Source organism: Scaptodrosophila lebanonensis, unplaced genomic scaffold (assembly GCF_003285725.1).
Source record: "Scaptodrosophila lebanonensis strain 11010-0011.00,11010-0021.00 unplaced genomic scaffold, SlebRS2 tig00000053-arrow-pilon, whole genome shotgun sequence".
NCBI lineage: Eukaryota > Metazoa > Arthropoda > Insecta > Diptera > Drosophilidae > Scaptodrosophila > Scaptodrosophila lebanonensis.
Genome location: NW_022060548.1, coordinates 7,246,539 through 7,265,468, shown reverse-complemented (window position 1 = coordinate 7,265,468; position 18,930 = coordinate 7,246,539). Strand labels below are relative to the sequence as shown.

Below are 18,930 nucleotides of genomic sequence, written 5' to 3'. Positions count from 1 at the left end.
AGTTTTCTTAACATTTATTTAGCAATTCATCTGCTTCAGAGCCACATCTTGGCTTAAAACAATAGTGTTTGATTTATTTTCTATGCAGCTTTATTTTAAAAAATTGTGTCGAAAAACGGCGCAAGTCTTTAAGGATAACTATGCCTTCGCGAATATTAGAGCTCATAATTATGATTTTTAAATTATTTCCGCAGAATTTATTTTACCCAATAAAAAGCAACTTAGGAGAGGTTCTCCATTATTTCCGCACTTTTTTTTGCTTTTATTTATTTTATTGAATTTGATTTAAATGTCAGTTTGTTTACAATAATCTAATTATTGATTTATTTCACAACTTTTAATGGGAATTTCTCTGATTTCAATTACCCTTCATCGTCTATTTATTTAGGTTTGCATTCAGAAATGAACCCTTTTTTCCGACTGCTTAGAATTCCTTTTTCTTCGCCGCCAGTTTTGCAATTAAGACTTACAAAGTACACACATACATATTATAAGAATTAACTTAATTGTAGAAGTTTTAACATCGTGTTACATGTTCTCTCCTCTGCCGCTTCTGCCGCTTCTGCCGCGTCTTCTGCCTCAACTCCTAAACGCCCAAGCTGTTTGATATTTACAATGCTGGCACTAATTAATCTTTAACCTAAATTACATAAATGCGCGCGGAGCGCAGAGCTTAAAAATAATTGAAGTCCACCAGGCGATGGCCATTCAATAAGCGAGTCACGTCACAAGTCACGTCTTGGGTTCCAGCACCACCGTGAGGGGCATCCCGAGCACGAGGAGTGGCAGGAGCAGGGACAGGAACAGGAACGTGCTGAGCTGTTGGGTTGGGGAGCCGGCGCCGGACATGATGGCCGATGCCGAGTATTCACCTGTTGGCGGTTTGACGGTCGTGGCGACAGTTGCGATTAATATGAGTCATTAAATCTTCTGACAGAGTAATTCACACACGCTACCCATCCCTCCACACTCACACACACATACTTACCACTGAGCACGTGCAGGTCAACGGATACAGAGACGCTGTTCGAAGGCTGGCACGTATAATTGCCCGAGTCCTCTTTGCGCACGAATGGTATAATTAATGAACCGATCTGCAATTAATGATTGTTAAAGCGTTAAGTTAACAGAAAGGCGCAATGGCCGGCGGACATCTCGTTGGACTGAACTCACTCACCGTGTTTTGATTATCGCCCACATTGCCGAATATGTTCCGGTCGATTTGGGTATACCAGCCCGTCTGCTCGTCGCTCTCGCTCACCTTCTTCTGGCCACGGAACCAGATGATGTACTTGGGCGGATCCAGGGTTCCGCGCACGATGCAGTGCAGAGCCACCTTGCTGCCGGCCTTGACGAAGCGACTCTGGTCGCCAATTAGCTCAGTCTTGGGCGCTGCGGGCGGAGTTTAAAGTCAACAAGGATTGCCATTCATTTGTCTTCACTACTCTTCCCATTACTTACTGACTATGTCCAGATGGACTTTGGCACTCAGCTTGGGCTCCGTGGCCATTTGGCACTCGTACCAGCCGGCATCGGCAGACTTCGCGTATTTGATTTGCAGCGACCAGCTGTAGTCGTTGTCCTCCTGGAATATCGATTGAAACCGCTCGTCGGCAATGAAGGTCGTCTCATCGACGCTAATAATGTGACCATCGCGCAGGCGCACCCACGACACGGGCTTATCAGATAACCGATGTATCTGTGGGGGGTAAGGAGTACAGAACAAATCTTAAAACGCAAAACAAATACAAAATTTAAACTAAAGGCCGAGATATGGACAAGAAATCAGAGCTAAAAATCCTTTAAAACTTAGCCCACACATAATTCGTTCTATTTCTTTTCTTAATTGATTACCAGTTTGATTTTCATGAACAAATTTTATCATAAAATAATTACAATATTTTAAAATAGATTCTAAAAGGAGTTTTTTTTGGTTTTTTCCACACAATTCAAGCCTAAAGGCAACTACTTAGCTTAAAATCACATATTTATAAGAATATGTTTGTACACCTAACTCTGTTTTTGCACGGTAGATTGGTTCCCGAAAAGCAGCGTAAAAATAGACTGATCACTTCCTTATCTCTAAAGCCTATTAAAATCAGTGAAAAAACAAGGATTTATGCTTATTTATTATTTTTTAAATCACATATATTATCTGCATAACCCATATAAGAAAGGTTTCTAGCTGTTTGTTAACTCTGTGTATTCTTATTTATTTATTTAATGTTATTTTAAATCGTGTTAACTGGAATAATGTCTTAAAATTTTTAATTTTCAAACTGTGTTAAATCAAAACCGTGTAAAAGAATTAAGTTTACTTCTACTTGACGATTAATGCTAGAATTTTGAATCACACATTAAGGTTTTTCTTTTATATTAAGATTTCTATTTTTTGGAAATGCATTCACAAAAAGCCCCAGCCTTGCAATATATTTTTTTTTATTAATATGACCTGTAATGGTTCTAGCATCTGTGATTGTTGAGCACTCTCCGAAGGGTCCGTGAATAGCAAAACGACAACCAACCCAACTTCACTTGGCAATTATAATGAAAATCTTGAGCGGTTGTGGTGGTGTTTTATTATCTATAAAGTAGTTTTGTTTTACAAATTATATATTTTTACGCGCTTACATACCAATCCTTTCCCTTCGTCTTGAATACTGACGCGATAGTTCGATAATTAATTCTAAACTAATGATCGAATATTACAGAGTTTCATAAACAACTAATCGGCAAGTACTTTCAAATTCAAATTAAAACCAGTACAAATTCAAACTAAAATTAATTTGTAACATTCCGGCCCCCGTGAATCGACAAAGGCGGAGCCGGAGATTCACCAAAAACGTCGAGGACTGCCAGCTTAGATGCTGGTCTTTGAAGCGTTGTAGTTCCCGTCTTCACTGAAGCGCTGCGTACTTGTCCATCTCGAGCTAGTTGCACTGCAGTTACTCTACCTCGCTTCCACTGGCTTCGGCTTTCAGACTCATCGCAGATGATTACGATGTCTCCAACTTTAATTGGTTCCACGCGTTGAAACCACTTGGTTCGGCGAGTCAATGTTGGCAGGTATTCTAAAATCCATCGCTTCCAAAATGTCTGTTTCAGCTGTTGTCGTATTTGCCATTGTTTTCTCAAGCATTGCCGCTCGTCAATATGCGGCGTTTGAATTAGGTTAGGGCAACCAATTAAAAAATGATTAGGAGTGAGAGGTTCTGCTTCGGAATCTTCAATAGGAATATGTGTTAATGGCCGAGAATTAATCAAGTTTTCAGCTTCTATTAATAAGCTCTGCAAAGTCTCAACTTGCGGTACCTTTTGTTTCAATGTAAATGCTAGTACCCTTTTAACACTGCGCACCATGCGCTCCCAAGCACCGCCAGCAGCAGGATTACCAGGTGAATTAAACTCCCATTCAATGCCGCGCCGGCCACACTCTGATGACATCCCATTCACGGCTTCAATCCAGTGTATTTTGCTTGCACCAATAAAGTTTGTTCCCTGGTCGCTTCTAATTTTCTGCGGTAAGCCTCTGCGGCAACAAAAATTTTGCAAACAAATAATAGCAGAGTCCGATGAGAGATCCTTAGCGAGTTCCAAATGTATTGCTCTAGTGGTCATACAGGTGAACAAAGCAACCCAGCGTTTCTCTTGACGTCTTCCAATAGCAACCAACAAAGGACCAAAATAATCTAATCCAGTATACGTAAAGGCTCTTACATATGGTGAAAGTCGATCTATGGGCAGCTGACCCATCAATGGTGGCTTCGGACATATGTACGTATTTTTGCAAACTTGGCAACTTGACTTTACTTTATTGACCAAGGCTCTAACAGATGGTATCCAAAATTTTGTTCTTATATTTGATATTATAGTTTCCATATTCTGATGCTTACATTGTTCGTGAAAGTGCTGTGCAATTAAATATGTCAACTTATGATTCTTTGGCAATATCAAAGGTCTTTTTACATTGTCATCCACGCAGTTGGCATTGTTAATTCGACCGGATACACGCATAACTCCATCTTCGTCCATTACTGGGGTTAGGCAAACTATTTTACTGGCTTTTGGTACGGATTGTCCGTTCTGAAGTGCGGCTACTTCGGCTCTGAAACAATGACGCTGAACCAGGCGGCATAAAAGCTTTTCAGAAAGGTGTAATTCTCTTGCTGATAATATCAACGATGTCTGAAGACATGCTGAAGTTTTTCCAATTCTGTTTTTGAACGTGTCCACGACTCTAAGAACATAGGCGTACACTCTTATTAGCTTTTCGTATTTAGATGTTTTTTCAATTAAACTAAATATTGGACCATTCTCTTCTACGGTCGAAAACAAGAATTTTATTCGTTGTTCATTTTGTTGATCGTACTGCTTTATGTTCTCGTTTAAAACAGGCCATCTTTCGCTGTCGTTTCTTAGGAATAAAGGTCCTTCTAGCCATTTCTTTGATTTTACATTCGAGTCCATACGAGTGGCAACATCAGCAGGGTTTTGCGATCCAGGTATCCATTTCCATTGGCGTGCTTCAGTGCTGTCCAATATTTCTGATATGCGATGAGCGACAAATTGTTTATAACGGCGGCTGTCTGACTGAATCCAATTGATAACTGTTTTTGAATCGGACCATAAAAAGACTTCGTCTGGTTTTATGTCGTGGCTGTTGACAATAGCATCTTTAAGGCGAACTCCCAATACGGCTGCCTGAAGTTCTAATCGAGGAATAGATAGCTGCTTTAAAGGGCTACAGTTTGCTTTACCTAAAACGAAGGCAACTGTTACTTCGTCACAATATTCAATCCTCCAGTAAGCAACGGCGGCATAGGCTTCTTCGCTGGCGTCAACAAAAATATGCAGTTGTATTATGCAATTATTTTCCAAAAACTTCGAGTGATAACATCTGGGTATTCGTATTGAGTTTACTACGTTAATCATTGTATACCAATTATTCCATAAATTTTTTAGTTGATCGGGTATAACCTGGTCCCACTGCGTCTTAGAGCGCCACAGCTCTTGTATAAGTAATTTTCCTTTTATAACATAGTGTGCGATAAATCCAAATGGGTCAAAAATAGACATAATAATAGACAGTACCTGTCTCTTTGTGGGATATGATTTCATTTTAACGACTGATTCGGGTATTTTGTTAAATTTAAGAACAAAGCAAAATATATCGTCTTTTGCATTCCAATGTAAGCCCAAAATCTTTTCAGTAATTGGCTTACATTGATTAAGGTCTGTTAGGTTTGCTAGCTGTGATATATTTTTGTTATTTAACAAATGCATTAATTGTTCTGAGTTTGAAACGAAACCACGAAGCTCGAAGTTAGCATTTTCGTGAATTTCAATAACCTTTTTTACAACGGAATAAGCTTCATGTATATTACTAAAGCTATCAACATAGTCATCAACATAATGGCGTTCTATTATGGCTTGCACGGCTCTACTGTTTTTATCTAAATAGGTTTTGGCATTTGTGTTTTTAACATACTGCGCTGAACAAGGCGAACTGGCTGATCCAAAAATCATTACTTGCATAACGTATGTGCTAGGTGTGCTGACATTACTATCTCTCCACAGAAATCTTTGCGAACCCTGGTCCTTTTTTCGAATGGCGATCTGATGGAACATCTCCTTGATGTCTCCACATATGCCAATGCTTCCTTCGCGAAATTTCATTAAAATTGTTGGTAACGGTACGGGTTGGTAAGCGTCTGGTCCTTTCATTAAGTTCGTATTAAGAGACACTCCATTCATCATAGCAGCGGCGTCAAACACGAGACGAAGCTTGTTGTTTTTATTTGCGTTGCAGACGGCAAAATGTGGAAGGTACCATGTTCTGTGTCCTCTTTGTCTTTCTTCTTCTGGTAAAAGCTTGCGTACATATCCTTTTTTCAAGTAGTCCGATATCTTTTCCGTGTACCACTTCTTAAGCGCATTGTCATTATTCATTTTCTTTTCCATAGCTTCTAGGCGCTTCAATGCCATCTCATAGTTGTTTGGCATTTCAATATTATCTTCTTTCCATAATAATCCGGTTTCATAGTAATTTTCTATTTTCTTCGTTGTAACTTCTAAAATTTCTTCGGCTCTAATATCAGCATTAGATTTAACGGGCTTAAACGATTTTACCCCAAAGCTTTCTATATTCAAGTATTCGTTCATCAGTTCTTGCAGCTCTGTAGAAATGTCATTTTCGTTTACTAAGTGGCATACGATTTCTCCACCTTTTGATTCGTTAGAACCAAAAAGTGTCCAGCCCAGTTTTGTTTTGTGTACGGCAAAATTGTTATTAAGATTTATGACCTTCTCCGGCCTTATCAACGTTGTATGTGGCATTCCAATTAACATTTTAGGGGCGGCGTCAGTGTAATTCTCAATTGGTAAGTTTCTCAAAGATAAGAAATGAGAGTAAAATTTATTTAAGTTCAGGCTCTGTTTTGGCAAAAGCAAATTGTTTATTGTGCGAACATTTTTCAAGTTGTAGGATATAGGCCCACAGCTTATACCTCTGATTTCTATATTAACTTGTTCCGACATTTCGCTTACGGATTTGTCACCAATCCACTTTAGCGTCATTAGGCTTTTATTTCCTTTAGCTCCTATTAATTTAGCGACGTCATTCTCAATCAGGGAAATAGTTGATCCTTCATCAATGAATGCAATAATTTCGCATGTACCTTTTGGACCCGAAACACTTACAGGCAGAAACTTAAGAAGCGTTTTATCGGGCAAGTCTTTTTCGACGACCGTTGTAATAACAACACTGGCTTCTGATTTTGGTTCCTCGGATATAGTTGTAGGATGTATTTTCCTTTTACCTTGCATCGCGGCGTTATAATGTAGCAAACGATTATGTGGTTTAGTACAAGAGTCGATATTACAATCTCTTCGGCGTGAACAATTTTGTAGTGAGTGGCCTAGACTTAGGCAACAAAAGCACAATCGGTTCTTTTTGACAAATTCCCATCTATCGGCCAATTCTTTTTGGCGAAAGACATTACATTTATAGAGTTGATGCTCGGCGTTACATAGGAGACACTTTTGAGACTTCGTGTTATTTTCATATAAAGTGAATGTTTGCTTTGGTTCAGGTCTTTTCTCTCGCAATTCATTCGTTTGAACTTTGACGGTTGTTGCTTCTAATGCAATTGTTAAGTATTTCGCAACTTGTTGCAGCCAATCTGAGAAATTCCTTACTGTTGGGTATATCAATCCTTTTTCTGTCGTATATTTTGCCCACTCCTCTCTTTTAGACATAGGCAGTTTACTAACCAACTCGTCAATGAGAGTTGGATTACTTAAATGCGGCATAGCATTACAATTTTCTAAAAATGCTGTCAAGTTCGCGGCTAATACACTAAATTCAATTAAGTCATTTATTTTATTATATTTTACTGTCGGAAAGGCACGAACTTTGGCAATTTGGCTTCGGATTAAAATTTCAGGGCGACCATAATACTGATTCAAAGTGGCAATAACGATTTCGACATTCTCAGAGTGTATAAGCAAAGACGAAACTATATTCCGGGCAGCACCTACAAGAGCTTTTTGAAGGCGCGTCAAGTTTTCCAAATTAGTGTATTTGTATGCTTTCGATGTTTCTTTATAGGCTACGTAAAACATAGGCCACTGTTCTGGTGTTCCAGAAAACTCAGGCAAATCCTGTAGTTTACGTAAGTAAGGTTGACTGTGTGAGTTGTGTTCATAATTATTATTCTGTGATGACGAAGATGTATACGGAGACCTCGGCGGGATATGAGGGACAGGTTGCAACGAATGCGGCAAAAAATTCGTTGCTTGTAGAGGCGTATAATCTGACGGTGGCGGCATAGCATTTTGTTTTGGCGGCGGCGGCATTGTAATGGTATTATATGGTTCGTTATTTCTAACTACATGCTGCTGGCTTTTTAATTGCTTTTCTGGGAAAATGTTATGATCTACTAAGGGCATTACATTTTGAAACATACCTTTACTTTCGGCATCATTACGGTTCAGTTTTTCTTCTAGGGACTTACTCAACTCATCATTACGCTTGAGCACCTCTGTGAACTTCTTTTCCAAGTCCAGAACCTTTTGCTGTAGTTGCTCAACCTTGCAGGGGGCAACCACGGTAGCGTCGAGCTCATCTTCATTGTCTGACCTTTGAGACATGTTGTTTTCAAGTCCTAAACGGACTGGCGGCTTTCCTTTAGTTGTTCGATGACTGACTCTTGGCATAAGAGTCGATGTGCGGCAGGCAATTCACTGTGCACGTAGATATATTTGGTAGACTCCGATATTTACGTGACTTCTTCAGGTTTCCTTAATCGTGCGGCGGCGATGCACATTCCTGAATTAGTCCAATACTGGGCGGCAGACAATGCCCAAAAAACAAACTCCAAACAGCGCGGCGACAGGTGCACTAGATCGGCGTCTCCCAAGATGGCGGCGATTGATAATAAAAAATGTTGAGCACTCTCCGAAGGGTCCGTGAATAGCAAAACGACAACCAACCCAACTTCACTTGGCAATTATAATGAAAATCTTGAGCGGTTGTGGTGGTGTTTTATTATCTATAAAGTAGTTTTGTTTTACAAATTATATATTTTTACGCGCTTACATACCAATCCTTTCCCTTCGTCTTGAATACTGACGCGATAGTTCGATAATTAATTCTAAACTAATGATCGAATATTACAGAGTTTCATAAACAACTAATCGGCAAGTACTTTCAAATTCAAATTAAAACCAGTACAAATTCAAACTAAAATTAATTTGTAACAGTGATCGAAGCCGCTTCTCTTATTACCACAATGAAGAATAAGCTGCACAAAAAATGAAGTAAATGCTGATGACTAAATAAATAAACTTGTATCTATCAAGGAGTTCTTATTATTCAAAACAAACGCAAGTTTTAAATATTTGTTGCTAGTATGCTAGAGGGATACTATTGCAAAACAATATTTTAGTAAATCACATTTCACATAACTCTTTGTTCCCCAAACTGGTCAAAAAGCGATTAAAAGGGTTTACGGCCGTAGCTGACAAAGCAATTGCGATTGGAGGAATAGTTTTGAAGTCCTTAAGGGCATTTAACGGATTGAAACATCTGTATAAAGAGTTTATTCATGCAAACTAATTAAAATATTATTTCAAATGTTACTTTTTCTGTGGCAGCTATTCAGCAGGTGGAAGCAGGGCATTGCATTATTTTCTCAATCAGCTTAAACTTTGCACACAATTCTAATGTATGTACGAGTATAATAATTGACAATGTTGGAAGTAAATAAAATAGTAGTTGTGTTCATGGCAATCAGTTATTAAAGACTAACTGAATAAAATGACACTTATTAAATAAGTTGTTCGGATTTGTAACACAGACACTTGCAAGTGGCCAGCCATCTGTCTTTATTTGTGGATTTCCTTTAAAATTCTCCTCTGCTGAGATAAAACTGGCATTTTAATTCCGAGTACACCACGATTTGCATATACATATGTACATATATATACGAGTATAGTATGATATAGATTGCACAATGGCCGACGCTATGTACTTGTACAGAAGCAGCCAAGAAGGAGCAAAATATTTTCATTCAACACATACAAACGTGGAGCTGGTATGTGTGTGAGTGTCTGTGTGTTTGTATATGTATATAGTATGTATATGAGAGTGACACGATTTGACAAAACCAGACATCGTGCTTTGTATAAAATAAAATAGAATTCCTATGAATGTAAATGCAGGCTTGTTTACGTCATATAAATAAACGCAAACAAAACAAATTGCTGATATGCAAATGAAATTATGCTGATCTGAGCGCAAAGTTTTGTTGGGCACCACCGCTAAAGGTAGGCATCCTCTTTTCGCAGGACTAACAAGCCGCCGGCACACGAAGTAGTAGGCAAAGATTTTCAAAAAAAGGTGCTTTATTTTTCTTTGTGTTTTGAGGTTTGGCCAAATTATAAATGTCAGTAAGTTTCAAGTCAAAGAATATGCTTCTGGTATGCTTCGATATTAATTAATTGCTTGGAAACATAAGAAAATTATTATTATTAATAGGTTTTATATTTCAAAGTATAGCTAATGCAGTTAAAAGAAAAAAACCATTTCTATAATATGTCAATGAAATGGCTTCCAAGTAATGGAATGCATTAAAGGAATTGCGGGGAGGCTTAAGACTAGTGAAATATTCATATATCATATTAGTATTTCCGCTTAAAAAAAAGGAACAAATCAAATATATATAAAGCTGCCAACAATGCTTACTCTTTCTAACTAAAATATTTGTATAAAGCCAGGGATAATCAGGCAAAAATGTTCAACAAAAAATCAATGTTGCTGAGCTGGAAGACTGAGCTCAGTTTAGTATTTTTAAAGTGGCGCTTCAAATTTATTTTTATCAAAAGAACATAATAAGTTTCATATTTCAAAGTAAAGCTAATACAGTTTAACAAAGTTTTGATCAATGAACTGGATTCAGAGCAGTAAAATGCAATAAAAAGAATTGCGGAGTAAGGAGGACTAAGACTAGTAAAATATTTATATATCATACTATTTCTGCTTCAAAAAAAAAAAAAAAAATCCAAATATGTTTATATAAAGCTGCCAACAATGCTTAATCTTTCTATCAAAAATATTTCTATAAAGCCAGGGATAATCAGGCAAAAATGTTCAACAAAAAATCAATGATGCTGAGCTGGAAGACTGAGCTCAGTTTAGTATTTTTAAAGTGGCGCTTCAAATTTATTTTTATCAAAAGAACATAATAAGTTTCATATTTCAAAGTAAAGCTAATACAGTTTAACAAAGTTTTGATCAATGAACTGGATTCAGAGCAGTAAAATGCAATAAAAAGAATTGCGGAGTAAGGAGGACTAAGACTAGTAAAATATTTATATATCATACTATTTCTGCTTCAAAAAAAATTAAAAAAAATCCAAATATGTATATATAAAGCTGCCAACAATGCTTACTCTTTCTAACTAAAATATTTCTATAAAGCCAGGGATAATCAGGCAAAAATGTTCAACAAAAAATCAATGATGCTGAGCTGGAAGACTGAGCTCAGTTTAGTATTTTTAAAGTGGCGCTTCAAATTTATTTGTATCAAAAGAACACTTTTTAAAATGAATTCTGATAAGATTATAAATCGTGTGATACCTTCCCAAAATAGTGTTTTATTTCTATGCAAGTAGTTAGTGGAAAACAGCTATAGAGTTGTTAGGCAAATTCAATGCTAACTGGAATTCTGCACCCCTTTAATGTGTTAACTCGTCACAAAGAAGAGAACCTGCTGGCTAGCGCAGGGAACTCATTATTCTTATTTCTCGCTCTGAGGAGGCGGCTGCTCACCTGGCATGGCATGTACGCGTGATTTCCCATCTGCGCCGTAATGTTTAGCACCGGCATTGTGAGATTCCTGCGGGGCACCTGTCCCTCGCCCGTCTCTCCGCCATTGTAGGCGGCCAAGTACAAATGTTGCTCATTAAACATTTGTTGCCGCTGCTGCTCAGGCGACAATGTGGCCATGTCCGAGGTGGCTGCAGCTGCTGCCTTCGCTGCTGCTGCCTCCGCTGCTGCTGCTGCCTCTGCTGCTGCGGCCTCGGCTGCTGCTGCTGCGGCTCGGTAAGCTGGCAGATCCGCTGCCGCGAACACGGGAAATGGCGGCAGAAATGTGGGTATGGAAAAGCCCTTCGTCAATGCATCTGCGTTGGCCGGATGCGGAGGCGGGGGCAGCAGCCAGGCATTTTCCTCGCTGGACGCCAGCGGCATTGCCGTTTCATTGGAGTTGTTCGCATCCGGTTCCGACGCAGTCGAACCCGACGACATTGCACCCACAGCCGCCAACAGTTCGAGTGCCGTCGGCTCTACTGCTCTTGATGTTGGCGCAATTGTTGATATGAACACTGTCTCTGGCGCTCTTGTCGCATTTGTAGTTGTTGCTGTCGCACTTGCCGCTGTTGCTGTTGTTGTTGCTATTGCTGTTGCTGTTGTGGCCACTGTCATTGCTGCTGCTGCTTCGGCCGATTCTGCTGCGGCAACCACGGCTGCTGTGGGCCTCATAGTTAGCTCAATTTGGGTTGACTTAGTTGCCTCTGCTGATGACGTGTCTGTGCTCCAAAAGCGTGTTGTTTTTGCCACAGATGCTGCCACAGTCGTGGCTACTGTCGTTGTTGTTGTTGTTGCTGATGCTGTTGCTGTTGTTGTTGCTGTTGCTGCTTGTGCTGCTGTTGGCCTTTTTGCTGTCAGCAGCGTCGTTGCGTTGCTGGCTGCCGTAATTAGATCGTTTTCTGTTGTCATTGGCCTATCTAGTAAAGTGGATGCCGTGGACGTCGTTAGTTGTGCGGCCGGATCCGCGCTGCAGGTGACAAGGTCTGTGGGCAAACAAAATACCGAAAGAGGAGACATTATTAAAAAGCCGATTACATCGCAGCAAGTTGCTGAGCAGGGCAGCCATTTACAGAAACTTTAAGCCACCGCTATTTGGCTTTATTTTTATTTTTGTCATGTTCCATGAACATTCTATTAATTATAAATGGGAAAAACAAAACACAAAGACAAAGTACAAATTACATAACATTTTAGCAAATACGGGTAAAAAATAAAATGCACTTGGATGTTTGCACTTCATCAGCATTTTAATGATTTTTCTTAACATTAAAGTATAACCCAGAAAAATCGTTGTTAGCGAAATGAGGGCGGGATATGTTTTGGCGCCAAGAGTTCTTGGTAAGCATTAGCAAATGAACATACAAGTACAAGTATACTATAAAAAATGCTTATGAATAGCAAAGTTTAGGTTTTAACGCTTCCAACACAATTGCATAAATTAATAAAAGGTATTTGGGTTAGATGGCGTTTAAACGATTGACCTAATTTCTGCTGGTACTGGATGACTATCGTCTCACTATTCTCCCTGCTGCCTGTCTAGGGATACTACCTCGTTGCTATAGAAGCCTGGTTGACAATATGCGAGTATTTACTACTTACATATACATATATTTTATATATTTTATTAATTACAGAACGTTTCTGTTGTAACAAAAAATAAAGTTAATAACCACTTTTCAAGCCCAGCATTGGCTCATTTATCAACATAAATGAAGACAACAGTTTTAAAAAGTTGTTTTTTTCCAAAGCAATGCTTTGGAAGATATAAAACTGGCTCTCAAAAAGTTTATTAAGCTAATCAATATTACATACAAAATGAATTATTTTGATTTACAATTTGTTGCACAATTTCTTTTTGGTCAGAAAATGAATCGCAAACGAAACAAATCAAGAAATCAAGCATTCAATATTAAGGACTAGCAATTAGGGTTAAAAGAAAAATCAGATCAATTTATTTGGCATCCTAAGCAAATAAAAATCGAACTTTATTAAATTTTGGCAGTTGAAGCTGGCTCACAGTTTTTAAGCCCACAACGAATGCCATGAAGTAACGAGATCCGTCTGCAAAGAAGCGCCAAAATTGTTTTATCCTCTTACACAAGGCTCACTAATTAATTTCGTTATGCGAATAAATGAGTGTTTGTTTGTGCGAATGTGTGTATGTCTGAGTACACACACACACTCAAACACTCACACACACACACACACACACACACACGCCAAGGACTCTGTGAGTTGGCACTCGCATCCGCTGTGGGGCTCCCAGTTTGGAATCTCACGTCTGCTTTCCCTGTCATTCAAACATTTTGTTTCAGTTAATTTTCAATTACGCTTTTATGCTAATTAAACGAATAAAAAAATTTGCCGTTTAATGTCAGTGTGGCTTCCCAGGACTTTCGGTTTGGGGCGCCGCATGAAATTCAGAATTTTTAACACGAATTTTTGGTTTTCCTTTTCTGTTTCGGTGTACCTTCAGCGAAATGGTGTTTTGACTTCATAATCTTTAAGCGCACATTTATTTACAAATGGGAAGCCTTTACGACAAGAATTTGCATAAAGGCTTAAATTCGCTTAAAGTTTGTTTGTTTATTTTTATTTTCTCCGGCAGTAATTGACAAATGAAAGTGCCAAAGCATAATCCCAATTAGTTTTATGCATCTTAAATGCTGGCACTCTGGCTTTTGGCTCTTTAGAGCGCATCAATTCGCATTTTGCAAATAAATAATAGAGCAATATAAATATTTATTTTCATTAAATGCATTGCCAGCACACAGCGAAATTGGATTTCGTTTGCATTTCACTAATGCGCTGAATTTAAATAATTAAAATTCAAAAATTTCCATTTGTGCGTATTATCGGGCCAAAGAAATGGTCATGCGAGCTGCAATTAATGGACAACCAAGCAAATAACTGCCAGAATACAATTTCTATGGCCATAAGCATTCGGCAAAGTATATAAAAAGATTACAGACTAATCACTTCGAGCAAAAGATTTAAAAACGATTTCTTTTCAACTCAACTTTATGGCTCGCCAACGGCCAGAAGGAGTGAAAGGAAAAGGGCGAACGAAAAAAAAAAAATACACTCTCTAGCAACAGTTTTCCTAGTGATTAGCTTCCCACACATTTCAATTTTGCTCGACAAAGTTTCCGCCGCCATATAGCATCGAAAGGATATTTGGGGTCAGGCTGCATTAGCAGACAGGAGGCGCAAAAAATGATGAAGGCGTGAACTCAGACGTCGAAGTCATTCAAGTGAAAAGTTTCGTCAGCGCTCAACAAATTGAGGCTGGCGCCAATGTCAAAAATGCGGAGCAAGTTCCATGAACCTTTTTATGAGACTTGTTCTCGCCGGATTTGGACGCTGATGGTGGCACACAAATGTGTTTATAACAAGGACCAAGTTGCAGCTGTAATCCAAGACGTGTGACAAATGTGGATTATACTTACGAGCACGCGTGTGTTGTTGCCATATACTATATACTTATACTTATTGTTGAAGTTGATGTTGGCCAAGCAAATCTGTGCGCTTTTTTCAAATCAGTCTGGCTACAAATATCGCTCCTCAAGTTCATATTTTCGTTGCTTAAGCACACTCAACAAATATAAAGTTAAATATGTTTCAAACGAATAACTCTTGCACTTCTTAAATGAATCAATTTAGGGATATACCATTTCTATTAACAGTCAAACATTATGCTTCAATACGCAGAGAAGTGCTTCAAACTTAAACTTATCGGAGAGTCGAACTTACACGATCTGTGAGTTGGAACTTAATTGGGAATCCTACAAATGAACGGTGATAGGAATAACATGTAAAATAATTATTCATTCTGCTTTACACTGATTATACTGATCTTGAATTAAATAATAATACTATATAGCTAAACTTTAATTTCTGACTAATTTATAGCTTAATAGGTTCCAGCTACATATAATAATTATAATGAATAATGAATAACTCAGTCTATTTAACTATTTGCACTTGTGTTCATGTAGATATGAATATTTTGGTTTTCAGGCCAACAAATTCTTTTGATTTTTAGTTTTTGTTTAACTAGAATAACTTGTTGGAAATTAAATTTGAATATGGAACTCATAAGTATTTGGAAACACAAGCCCATCAATGCATTTAAGAAATGCTTGTTTATATTAATTGTTAAATAAAATAAATATTTTTCAATCATATTGATAAGTCTTTATAGAATCTTTTATACACATATTAGGTAGATTATTTTATTTACTTTACTTTTATTTAAAAGAAGAAAAAGATTACTCACAATTATTGTTAAATAAAGTTTCACAACATGAATGGCAAACATTTTTCAAAACAACAACAACTAGAGACCTTTTACTTAATACACCTTTTTGTAGTTCTAATCTTCAAATAAGAAATGTTAGTTCTTTAGGCACCCATTGATGAATAGACTTATTTGTAGTTCTAAAATTTAATTATTTAGAAATATTAGTTCCTTAAGCACCATTGATTCCAAAGTGTTCCATCAATTTTTTTTTTTTTTTTTTTTTTTTGGGAAAATAACTGCTATTTTGTTGGTCACAACTTGTACAATGAAGGAAATTGTACACAAGAAGCTTTCAGTCCGCATTTAAAACAAATGGGAAGCACATTGCATTGTAATTTTAATGAATTTTTCGCAAAACAATACTTAGATGTCATTCGTGTTAAGCGGAATTTGGAGGAAAAGCCGCAAACTGTTCGCCCCCGTACTTTAAGCTGATTATTTCAGCAAGATTTCAACGGGCTGATAGCAATAATTTGCATTTTTTAAATTATTTCATTTCACGTCCTTGTCAGGACATGATTTAGGTACATCTACCTTTCATGGCGTGGCATTTTGTTCAGATCTCACTCACTCACTCACCCACTTCGCCCCCGCTCTCTCTGTTTGCCTTGACAACTGTACGTGTTTTGGGCCACACGCCAATGCCTAACAAAAAATAAATGCAAAAAAAAAAAAACAAGAAATAGCGCACAGACCGCATAAATTTTCGTACAAAATGATTTTCGACGAATGCGTGTGATTTGGCCGTGTTGATAAGAGTTTTCGCTTAGCGGGCGATGCTGATGGGCGATGCTGATGGTTTGTGGCCATGGTCCAAAGGTGGCATGCCAAGGGCCGCAAAATGTGAATTCCAAATGCGGTAAAAATGCAAATTGAAAGCGGCCGAAATAGTAAATTTAAAATCCCTTCCGTTTTATTTTTGTTTTCCTATGTCAGAGGCAATGCGACGTTTTGCTTAACTTGCCTTTTCTCCTTTTGCCTTTTTTCTTAGTGGTTGAGATAGAGATCTATAGACATATCGAAAAAAGTGGCTCAAGGTAGTAACTGTGTGGCTTGCTTGTGTTTTCAATTAAAATAGATTATTTACCCCTACACAGCACACAAGGAGGTAAGAGAATCATAGGCCTCTCCTTTGTATTTGCATGCAGTTCCCTGCAATCGAATGCGAATCGGATTGCAGCACTCAAAAGAGTTTTTACGCCCGACTTGAAATACAAACAGAAATCTGCAAAAAACATTCCCATCTACTACTCTACTCAAAGACTGCTTGTTTTTTGCTTCATTGAGCATTTCTAATTTTGTGTGGCCACTGGCCAGCAGCATCATGGGATGGCAATCGAAGGAGCTGACAGCCTGCTTGCGCTGAAAAGTATGCTTGTTTATTTGCAGCCAGCAACCAGCACTGGCTGGCTTCCTAAGCCGATTAATGGGTGCCACCCCGAAATGCTGTGTTATATTCCTTTGTGCCAGGTAACCACAATCACGTTGATAGTCGCCGCACATGAAGTGTGATCTCACCATTTATTACACTTTACGACAAAAAGGCGCAAAGCAGGCTGCTTCCTCTACTTCTTCCTCTCCGTGTCTGCCCTCCACACCTATCCCCACACATCCGTAGCAGACAGGACAAGCCACCGAAACGTTCCATAACACTTAAGCTCTGATGCTTTTTTTTTGTTGCCCTCAGCAGCAGCCATATTGGCCGTTGGCATGGAGAGTGGCCCTACTTTATGGTCTGTGCTGGCGATGGGGACGGCGGCCACTTCAACTTTGACCCGAAAATGTTTTGTAAAACACACATATACAGCAGCCATACATGGCAAGGATGCTGTTGCGGAAACTTTGGGGTTCATATTTTTTAGCCGCTGCTAAAGATGAACTGCGCCAACGGCCCAGCTGTCGGCTGTCGAAAGTTGCACGCAAACTGAATAGTAATGCTCCAAAATTAGGCATCTGCTGGTGTAAACTTACTTAAGTTTTGCCTCACACGGCACTGAAAACCACAAAAAAATAGACAACAAGTATGTGTGTGTGTGTTTGGGTGTGCAAATAGGTACGTATGTAAATTTTTTGAGTTTGTTCAGACAACTACAAATGTGCGGCCCATCAGCAGCATCAACGTCATCAGCACAACCGGCATAATAAGTAGAGACAATGGATATGGCAGGGAAATAGAGGTGTACAAAAAATTGGAGGTCTTTCAATTGCAGTCATCAAATAGGAAAAATCAAAGCTGTTTCATTAGTATTATAAAAGGGGGAAAAAACGATTTAAAAGGATAAAGAAAGCTAGAAAGCAATTCTGCATGTTCACAATTCTCTTCGAAAGTTATTTATTTTCGCCTCCAATTTTTAAGCAGCATATATTTGTTACATTCCTATTAACATCTGTGTGCTTCTTCAAATTATTAAAAAATATTTAAAATTTACAGAATTTTGGTAGATTAGTTGCTTGCTTTTGCAAAACAGAAGTTGGCGTGCAAGCGAGAGAAAAGAGTTAGGAAATAGAAATATAAAACCCAACAATCAAGAGCAGTCTTATTTATTATTATTTTTCTCCTTAATCGGATAGTAATTGTTTTAATTGCTTTGCCGGCTCACTGCTTTGCAAGCACATGAAGCTGCCACTCAATTCCACCATCTTTATATCTCTATTAGTTAACTGCTACAAGTACTTTGAAGCTAATCCTAGACTAACTTGACAGGAATCCCAGTACTATATAATGCCAAGCTATTTTTTTCGAGCGCCCATTGTACGAACTCTATATTTAGGTTGTATGCTCAGGTATTAGGGCACTTATTAAAAGTCTCCACAAACAGCGCCATAACCATAACCATATGGCGCATTGCTTTGGACGGCCTGACCTTTCTTATTTAATATTTAATGAGTATGGACGCCCAGTAAGAACGAGTCAGACCAGAAGGTGAATATGGAAGGAATGTGTCTGGGATACGATTAGATAGGCAACATGGCTGCCATTGCGCTTGATGGCATTCATAAATATAAAGATAGGCAATACATTGAGAAGCTCTTTGAGAGTCTGTAAATATTGTAAATGCCTGCAGCTGGGCAAAAGGATATCAAAAATGTATGGCAATGAATTAAAATAAAGTGCAGTATACTACGAGCTGAGTATATTTTAAAATAAATTGCATTACGTAATCGAATAATCTCTATCACCCGTGATTGCACTTCACACTTTATATTATGAGAGACAAAGTTTAGAACTTATGATTGATTTATGCGAGTATTTTGT

At 38.3% G+C, this 18,930-nt stretch overlaps 1 protein-coding gene across 1 annotated transcript; it reads right to left on the bottom strand.

Annotated features, from left to right (window-relative positions):
* Nucleotides 1-377: 377 nt before the first annotated feature.
* On the bottom strand, nt 378-12,122 carry LOC115623585. Its single transcript, XM_030517985.1, has 5 exons — nt 11,333-12,122; nt 1,462-1,699; nt 1,178-1,392; nt 989-1,094; nt 378-872 (listed from the first exon to the last, which is right to left on the bottom strand). Exons 1-5 carry the CDS (start codon nt 12,041-12,043, stop codon nt 733-735), a joined length of 1,410 nt encoding a protein of 469 aa, XP_030373845.1. The 5' UTR covers nt 12,044-12,122; the 3' UTR covers nt 378-732.
* Between the last annotated feature and the right edge of the window lie 6,808 nt (nt 12,123-18,930).

Bases quoted from the DNA above. Each gene is read 5' to 3' on its own strand.
- LOC115623585 (XM_030517985.1), bottom strand. From the start codon at position 12,043: ATGAGGCCCACAGCAGCCGTGGTTGCCGCAGCAGAATCGGCCGAAGCA. The intron at 1,393-1,461 runs GTAAGTAATGGG...CTCCGCCCGCAG, and splicing joins AGTCCATCTGGACATAGTCA to CGCCCAAGACTGAGCTAATT. The intron at 1,095-1,177 runs GTGAGTGAGTTC...CATTAATTGCAG, and splicing joins TGGGCGATAATCAAAACACG to ATCGGTTCATTAATTATACC.